This window comes from Trachurus trachurus (genome assembly GCF_905171665.1).
Source record: "Trachurus trachurus genome assembly, chromosome: 8".
Classification (NCBI taxonomy): domain Eukaryota; kingdom Metazoa; phylum Chordata; class Actinopteri; order Carangiformes; family Carangidae; genus Trachurus; species Trachurus trachurus.
Window position 1 is genome coordinate 3,462,650 of NC_139905.1, and position 9,812 is coordinate 3,472,461.

At 45.5% G+C, this 9,812-nt stretch overlaps 1 protein-coding gene across 1 annotated transcript in view; it reads right to left on the reverse strand.

Annotated features, from left to right (window-relative positions):
• The window catches only part of LOC310989793 (uncharacterized protein), a gene marked incomplete at its 5' end in the record, with an annotated part of 171,673 nt that extends 170,025 nt beyond the window's left edge, over nt 1-1,648 (reverse strand). The window contains 2 exons of the mRNA XM_083976942.1: nt 135-403; nt 1,396-1,648. Of these exons, the coding sequence (XP_083833068.1) occupies nt 135-403; nt 1,396-1,648 (522 nt within the window). The remainder of the gene's footprint in view (nt 1-134; nt 404-1,395) is intronic.
• Nucleotides 1,649-9,812: the final 8,164 nt, after the last annotated feature.

The following is a 9,812-nucleotide window of genomic DNA, read 5'->3' on the forward strand; positions in this document are numbered from 1 at the left end:
GTAGAGACTTTGTCTCTCTGTTGGACAGGTGAGACCGTAGAGACTTTGTCTCTCTGTTGGACAGGTGAGACCGTAGAGACGTCCTCTCTCTGTTGGACAGGTGAGACCGTAGAGACGTCCTCTCTCTGTTGGACAGGTAAGTCTTTAAAGATGTCGTTGCACTTGATTGGAGTGTCATGGAGGGGCTTCTTCTTGGACGTCGTCTCCAGCTGTGTCACCTCATGTTGGGTATTAACCTCTTCACTCTGTCCCTCTGTGATGTAGAGCTCAGTGTAGATCCTGTTGAGGAGGGTTTCACTTCCTGTTCCACTTCCTGTTCCCTCAGTTCCTTCAGTCACTCGTTCACATCTGCTCCTCAGACTGATCTTATGTTGATCTAAAACCTCCTGCAGACCACGATCTGCTGAGAGAGAAGAGACAGAGTCAGACTGAAGACAGAGAGTCTGACAATCTGATCAGATTATTTTCATCAACTACAGAAAAACTACAGACAACAAAGAGAAGGTTTGAATCATCATCTTAAATGTCAGTGCTGTGTAGGGCTGCAACGAGTAGCATATTTTACTATCCGAATGTTCGGGGTCACTATTCGAGTAGTACTCTAGTATTCGACACCTGGACTTCAAATAGCCTATTCATTAGTCTTCAGAGATTATTTACAAATGGATTTTAACAAGAAAATACTTGTTAAAAATCTTTGTAGAAGGGGAGTCAGGGTTCCCACGCGTCCTGGAAAACCTGGAAAATGGTTGACCAATTATCCAGTCATGGAAAACACATGGAAATTGAGAAAAAGTGTCAAATGTCCTAGAAAAGCTTCCTGGGAAATTATTTATCACACTGTTACATCAGCTACCAGAGCTCTGTTTGACTTTTTCAGACCCCACTAATGATTTATTTTCCAAAGATAAATAAGTTAGGCTATATTGTGAACCCTTGTGTGGGGTATTGTGAGTATCATCCAATCCATACAGTAGCATTGTGATAATTGAGAAAGCTTCGTGATTTTGCTCTCAAATCACCCCAGATTGCTGCATTTCAATTTACAATGCGCACAAATTTTCGGCCGGGGGGTTTAACCTCCCCGGACCACCCTGGGAGGGGTTGGTCCTTGCCATACCTTGTCTAAAACTGAAATGACGCCACTGGCCAAAAACGAACCATAGGCTAATATGAATCTTCTAACATTCTGCGCCCGAGCTGTGAGCGGGGGGGGTATCTGAGTAGGTGAAATGGTGCTCGGATGCCGCTCAGGCCGAGCGAGTACTCGAGTACTCGGATATCGGCTACAGCCCTAGTGCTGTGTGATGGAACAATGACTGTGGAGAAAACAACAGGTCCTGGTTTCACTAATGACCACATCAGCAGACAGATGTTCACTCTCACTTTGTCCACAGCTGCTCTGATTGGCTGTCTGCAGCTCACCTCTGGTTCTGGGTCTCTGTCCACACTGGGGACAGGAGGGGGGTCCTGAAGAACCAGACTGGTCCCAGTCTGAGGTGAAGCACTGTCTGCAGAACCAGTGTCCACAGCTGGTGGAGACTGGATCCTTCAGGACGTGCTGACAGAGACCACAGCAGGACAACTGCTGGTCCACAGAGACACCACTCCTCTTCCTCCTGTCAAGACATCTCTGGATCAACAACATGTCACAGCTTCACATCTGAGCTCTGATTGGTTGACCTCCTCAAGGGGGCGGGGCTTCAGTAAGCAGAGGAGCAGAGAGAGAGAAAGTAGAGGAAGACGAGTGTAGAGAGACGAGCTGAATGAAGACCTGGTCCTGAACTGGTCTGGTTTCTGTGTCTGTTTCTCTGTTGTATATTTTTTTGGCTTTTTTGCTTTTATTTGATAGCACATAGTGAGATAGACAGGAAAGGGGGAGGCAGAGAGAGGGGGAATGACATGCAGGAAAGGTCTTTTTTTAAAACCAGCTCATTAGCAATGCACCTCTGGAGGGTGGGCGGAGACTGCGCTGCTCTGCACCCGCCCAGCCCGGACATTGTACAATTACAGATTCAGCGCATTAGGCGCAAAACTCCACACTGGGATTCGATCCCAGACTGGAACATAGTCCTTGCTCACGGTGCAAGCTGCTCTACCAGGTGAGCTATACCTGTTATACCTTGACAGCTACACCGAGCTGTCCAGCGTTTCACCTCTGAGCCAGATGCAGAGCGGGGCGGAGCTTGTAGCACTAGTATAGTAGTAGTAGTAGTAGTAGTAGTAGTAGTAGTATAGTATAGTATAGTGCCCTCCCCTGGAGCTGTGACACGTCAGCTCCAGTTTCCCTGAAACTGCCAGTTTGCGTCTGCCATTGGTTCACAGCAGTTTGAAGGCAGAAAAACTCAGAAATGCAATTTTGCACTTCCTTTTCTGCTGATATGTGCTCTAACACAAGAGGTAGAGGTAGAGCGGGTCGTCCACTAACCGGAAGGTCGGTGGTTCGATTCCAGGCTCCTCCTGGCAACATGTCGAAGTGTCCTTGGGCAAGACACTGAACCCACACTTGCCCCCCGATGTGTCCATCGGGGCATGAATGTGTGTGAATGGTTAGATTCCTGCGCTACAGCGCTGTATGAATGTGTGTGAAAGGGTGAATGTGACCATTACATTGTAAAGCGCTTTGAGTGGTCCAAGAGACTAGAAAAGCGTATAAGTGCAAGTCCATTTACCATTTACCATTTTAGTTTGAGTCTCTTCAGTTCTGCGTCGTCTCGTCTGGTTTTTACTCCAAATGTGTGAAATGACTGAGAAGCTGTTGGTGGTGTTTTCCTCTTTCAGACACTGATCATGTGTTTGATGCTGGTTCTGAGTCCTATCAGCTCTTTAAAGGGATAGTACTTTCTTCATAACAAAAAGACACACCAAAAAACATCCAAATACCTCCATGCTGCTTGTGCGCCGGCGTTAACGCGGTTACTGACGCTGGCGCAAATCTCGCGAGATTTGGACGGACCAGGAAGAGGAGCTTCCGCTGCAAACAAGCTTGAAATATGGACTTATTTAATTTTCTTCAGAACAATTTTGCATTTTGGGGCTTCAATACAAGACAGACATTACATACGAGCAGCATGGAGGTAATTTGGATGTTTTTTGGTGTGTCTTTTTGTGACGAAGACAGTTGGTATCCATTTGAAACCGTTATATGGACATGCACTGCTACGCCGAGACCCCCTGTAACTCAGAGAAGCCACGGAGGACTCTGAAACTTCTCCCAGCCCTTAGTCCACATGAGGGGGAGGAGATAATGAGTGAAATTTCAATTTTGGGTGAACTATCCTTTTAACTAATGAGCTCCTCATCCAGACGCTGCTGTGTGGCTCTAATGAACCTGTGTTGGAGCTCTGGTCCAGTGTGAGGAGACTGAAGCTGACAACAGAAGCTTCAGCAGCTCCACCTGAGCTTCACTACATGTTGTGGAGAAGCTCAGTCACAGACAGGAAACAGGAAACACTGATCACTCCTGTCTGGTTCCTGACTTTTCAAAATAAAAGTCTCTGTGTATCAGCTGCTTTAATCTCTACTGTGACTTCAGTTTAAAGGCTGAGACGTGTGGATCATTAAAGTGTTGGTGCAGCAACGTTCACACTGACTGAGGCTGATGACACAGGAACATGAGGACGCTGTGCTTCATCAGTCTGATGTTTCTGTCTCTTAGGTTTGTTGTGAACCTTCAGAGTCTGATGGATCTGGTTCCTGGTTTCTCTCTGTTTCCTTCACATGAGTCTAATGACTGAATCATCTTCAGCTCAGTTTACAGTAGAAACCGTCTCTTACCGTAACTCTGGAGGTCCAGGTCCAGGTCCAGATCCAGATCTAAAGTTTAGAGGTTCATATTTGGACCCGTCACTCCTCAGAGACCAGCATTCAGGTCCAGGTCTGAAGTTTAGAGGTTCATATTTGGACCCGTCACTCCTCAGAGACAGACAGGAAGGTCCTGGAGACTCTGGTCCGTCCTTCTCTTCCTCCACATTAACATTCATCTTCAGGACTTCAGTCAGTCTGAGAGGGAAACCAGAAACACTGAACAGCTGATGTTAGCTTCAGATTCAGCAGTTAAGGGGAAATTAAATTCAACAGCTGAGCTCTGAATCCTGTGTATTTCACCTCTTCATGTGAAAACTGTGTTTTGTTTTGTGTTGAGTCATTAAAACAGTGATGTTTTCATCAGACCAGGTTTAGTTTAGTGTCTTGTGGCTTTTGACCAGAATCTGATGTGGATAAACTGTGTTTCAGACTGGATCAGTGTTAATGTTTATTTTGAAGGTCAAACACAGTTTTGACATTAACTCTTTCGCGACCATTGACGAGTAAACTCGTCAAAACCGTTTTTTTTTTTTTTTTACAGATTACGATAATAGACACTCTGAGGTACCCTGTGTGTGAATATGGTAGTCCTCTGATATGTAAAACTGTTTTAAACTAAAATCAAAACATAATGTTTTTTATAAACTGTGTGATCTTGGTTTTGTTTGAGTAATCGTTCTCCTTGAATGCTGCTCTGGGAACAGCGTGCAGCGCTGTGCGGCTGTCGGCTACAGTGTTGCCACTGGCGACTTTCCAAACCCTCTGTGACAAAAGCGACCGACGACAAATCTGGCGAGTTTTTCCGGTGTTGTTTACAAACGTTTCTGGTTTGGAGACTCGGATCTGAAAGCCGGTTATCACAGCTGTTTTCACGGCGCTGTGCAGCGGAGCGGGCGCTGTGCAGCAGGTGCTGTGACTGGCCGCCCCCGCCCCGAAGCACCCACCGGCGGCCAGTCACACAGCAGTGTCACGGAGCTGCTGCGCTGCAGCCAGAGACCCACACCGCTGCACCGCTGCTCTCCAGGCTGCCACACCCCCCAGATTTACCTACAAATATATTTATTTAGCTGTAGAAATGATTTGGGAGACATGCCACACTGCAGAGTAGCGGTAAAATGAGCAGATTGCCACTTGACACAAAAGTGCGTTTTTCTCTGAAACTAGAGCGGGAGCTCCGTTTTTGGAGAAACCCAGCTCTCTTCTTCTACTTCGTACTCACGAACAAAACGGCGGAAAACTCGCCGTTTTTTCGTGGAGCACGTTGTAAAGTCACTCTTCAATCACGTGAAAACCGTTTGTTTCTAGGTGATGTACAGAGTTTGGCTCGACGTGAGAAAAAGGTAAACAAATAGCCAAAAACATGTGGTCCTGAGCGGATGTGCTGAGGAATTAGTGTGGTCGTGAAAGAGTTAAGAGGTGAAATAAACAGAGGATTCAGAGCTCAGCTGTCTGACTTCCCTTAACTTTCCCCTTAACTGCCTGTTAACACTGACTCACACACACACACACACACACACACACACACACACACACACACACACACACACACACACACACATACAGTAGGCTATGTTAACAGTTTTTATTTCTCATATCAGCGTTTTGTCCTAAAACTGTATATTTTTTAAAACCTGGTCCCAGTGTGGGTAAATCTCCGCCTCAGAAAAACCTTTTTTTTTCTTTCTTTTTTTTTGCCTCAGAAAAAACTAAACGGACCTTTAGTGAAACGATGACAACATAGCCCCAGCTCTCTAACCTGTAACCAGGGCAACACCGCTGCACGTAGAAACAACAACAACAATGTGGGACTAGTGTAAAGCTTTTTAAGGACGAAGCAGAACCAGATGTTTTAGTAAAAGTGTCGGTGTGGAAAGGGCCTGAGTCAGACTGAGACAACAGGGAGTAGCTGTCCTCCTGCTGTCCCCCCTTTAGTCTCAGTAGTTCACTCTGACTCTTCTTCCCTCCACACTTCACAGGGACTGACACTCACACACTTTAACGGTGAATAATAATAATAATGTTGTTTAACACTCACCTGACGCAGCTGTTACTCCTTCATGTCGTCTTAAAATGGAGTCTGAACTAAATACTTTCACTTTCTCTGGGCCTATCTCCTCCCTCTTTGTGTTTACAGGAAACAGCTGACTCTGGAAAACTAATGTCTGAGAAAACAGGAACAGATTTTACATTTTATAAATGTTGAAAGTTACTGTTGAGTTGTACTTGTTGATTTTCAGAACAAACAATAACTCTGTTTAAAGGGGACCTATTATGCTCCTTTTTGCACCAACTAAAATAGTTCCTGGGTGTCTTAAAGACATGTCTGTGACGTGCTTCGGTCAAAATACCCCAAAGATCAAACATCACAGCATTCTCAAAAAAAGGGCTCTGCAAAACGGTCTGTTTCAGTGGCCCCTCCCTTTAAATGCAAATGAACCACTCCCTAAGCATTGCGTTACCATGACGATGTCTACTACTAGTAACTATAGAGGGATTATCTGTTTACCAACAAATCAGGATGCGTGCGCAACCTGACTGCAGAAAGAACCGGTTGTCATGGTTACCTCCATGGATCTAGTGTAGTCAAAGCGGTGTTAGCTAGCGATGTTGTCAGCCTACTACAACAGTTTATCACCCACTGATGTAGTGTGTGTTTTATACATAGACTGTAGGTTTTATAACGGCAGGAGAGAAAAAAAACGTCAGGACGGAGGATCGAGTTTGTACCGCGGCAACGGAAACTCAGCCACGGGACAAGACACGGACACTCACAGCAGCGGTGGTTATCGGTAAAAACAACACTGTCACTGTACATCCCTAACGTTACCTACAGCTATTTAACAGACAATCATGTTCAGGAAACGATTACAAAACTCAGTGTCTGTGAGGACTGAGCTGCCTGGTCAGAGACGAGGGAAGAGGACGGACATGTCTAAAGTCTGGAACAACTGCATAACGTAACTGTAACGTTATGCATGGCTGAGTATGTACCGGTAATGTAAAACAATATCTTAACGTTAATTAATGTCAGCTTGCTTTCCATTAGTATGTGACCTCGTCTTCAGTCACTGTCGTAGTAAACATTTCACAACTCATTCTCTGCAGTTATAACGTTACAGCTGTGCCTGTGAGCATTTAGCTTTATCACCATTCAAACCAACGTATCTGTAGGAGCCATTTTAGCTTTTATTTTGGTGTTCTTCTGTGTGGTAGGTTTATTGTGATAACCTCCGGTGACACCGGAAGTATCGTCACGGACTTCCGGGTCACGGGGGGATTTAACCCGAGGACAATCAGCGCCAGGTGTTGCTGGTCAAGGCAAACAGTTTTTGACCGTGTCGATGTGCCATTTGTGTCCGATCTGCTCAAGGGGGCAGTTGTCGGTCTGAGAAGTGAAGCTCACTTCCGCGTTCAAAAAGCTGCAATCCCCCCGGCTGTCGCTGGGGGCTGGCTCCAGAAGGGAGCAACTCCAATCGAGCCCCATGTTAAAATAGCCGATTTTACAGCTTAAAAAAACATATTTACAGCCTGGTACATTTCATTTTTTTGGTCTCAATCGATAGTTTCTACCCCCGCACACACTCTGAGGGGGGTGAATTTTTTTTAAACTCTACCGTTTTACTATTATTAGGTTTAAAGTTCTGGCCAATCAGGGCGCGGAACCGTTGAGTGACAGGTCCGGAGACCGCTGCTTCGAGGCCAGTGGGCGGGCCCTCGGCCGGCCAACGGCCGCACCGCTCCAAATATGGAAAGTAGAATCCAACATGGCGCGGTTCAAACCCCCGTAGTAGAGGCACAAAACAGACTCCCCCAAACCAATGGGTGACGTCACGGGTGCTACGTCCATTCTTTTTACAGTCTATGGATCTGCTACATGGAAGAGGTATTTGTTGTTAATAAATGTTGTGTATTTTACCACTGGAACCTCGTTTTGGGCAGTCATTGTTTGGCCGCACTCGCACGCGTCCGAAAAGCGAAGACCAGCCACCGTGACCTTCTTCCGATCATTGGGACGAGAAGAAGGCCACTACAGTATCTAACACGTTATATTGCTCGAAATTAATCGCCAATGTACTATTTTCTCTCTCGTTTGCCTTGAAAGGGGTGCGAGTTGACAGTATTCTGTTAAATTTGCGCGTTTTGTTATTTTTATCAAAACAATTAGTGCAACTTCCAGTACAAAAAGACCTGATCACGGCTCTTGCTGCTCTCTTTCTGCAGGCGACATGCGCAGTAGAACGTCAGTGACGTAGGCTGATAATCCCTCTATACTGATTTGGCCAAAATGTAGTATGCAAACAAAAGCTAAATCTGCAGTAGGCAAATTGCCAGATCTCCACTATGCATCTGACCAGTCTACATTGTGTAATGAAATGTGCCCATGACCTAGTCTCACCCTAACCAAAGATGGTATGGAGTAGTCTTTGCCATGTAGGCTACTGTAACCATGTAACATGTAATATAAAAATGCAAAAATAAATATATAAAATAAATTAAAAATATATGCAGAATGGTCAGTTCATTGTAAAACAGTTATTTATTGATGTAAATGTGGTGATTTGTGCACATAGACTACAGAGCTCCGCAGCACTGCACCTCCTCTCCTCCTCCTTCTCACAGCTTCACTTTTCATTCAAACTAATTCAACTGCCACAATTGTAAAATTTCATCAATGAGACATTTATCTCCTAAAAACAATAACCACATGGCGGTAAACGTCTAAAAAACCTGCGGGTATGTTTATTAGCGATGGTTTTCTCTACCGCGATGAGCACGGACGCCTGCCCGGCCAAGGAGGCCCGCAGACGGACGTCCGCCCGGCCAAGGGGGCCTGCAGACGGGCTCTGCCTGTCTGAGGAGCCGCTGCAGCTCCAGAGCTCCGGTGCTCCGGCGGTCCAGCGTTACGTCGCCCCGGCGGTACGTCGCTCCTCACACAGGTACAGCTTCACTTACATGAAACGTCGGCGTAAACTCCTAAATAAAACTTAGTAAAGTGACGCTACGGCGCTAAAACATGCAGGGAAAAAGCAGGAAGTAGTCCGCTCCGCTCTCCGCTGTGACCCCAGCCACAACAGAGCAGCATGGGAGGAGGCGGGGCCGGTCTATGGGCTGGAGCAGAGACCTCGGCATGACCATGTAGGGGAGTCCGGCACGCCATGACGTAGACGCAAGCTCATGTAAAAAAAAAAGTCAGTGCAACCGAGTGTAACAGGTGTGCAGAGAAATCCAAGAGAAATCCCAATCATCTAGCAGGGTTTACCTCCATTAACCTCATGATATGACACTTCCACGGCCTCTAGAACCATTATCCAACATTTTAAACATATATAAAAGTCTGAAAAGCTGGAAAAGCATAATAGGTCCCCTTTAATAAAATCTTTACAGTAAAATGTTCTGCAGTTCCTCACTCTGACCACAGGGAGGCAGTCAAGTCCGTGCAAGTTACTGTGCATGAGACACTGAACAACAATGTGGCGTTCAGGGACCTCACCCAGAGGGGGAAGAACTGATTTTCACTATGATTTCATTCATAACTTATGGTCGACTTATCAGTTGGAGATTTGTGGTGTAATCAGTGAACAAAAACAACAGCAACAACAGCAACAGCTAAAACTTCCAGTTTATTGTGAACATCAACATCCTTTCACAATAAATCGTGACAATAGAACAAAGTTCATTCATTGCAATGAAAACATAAATAAATAAATAAATAATTAAACAACTAAATAAAACGGAGTGAGAAGTGGAGTTTTTCGTTCTTCAGTCGTGACTCTTTGATCCAACCTGTCGCTGAGACTTACAGGTGTGCATCATCAGCTCTTTCAAAATAAAAGCTCATGAATTCATCCTTAATCCTGATTTGTCCTTGTTGGTCTGAGCAGCAGGACTTCAGCAAACATCTGCAAACAACTTGTTTATTCGTCTCTTTTCTGTCTGAGGTCGATGAGGCTGCTTCATCAGCTGATCATCATCATCATCATCCTCCATCTTGTTTCTTCCTCTTC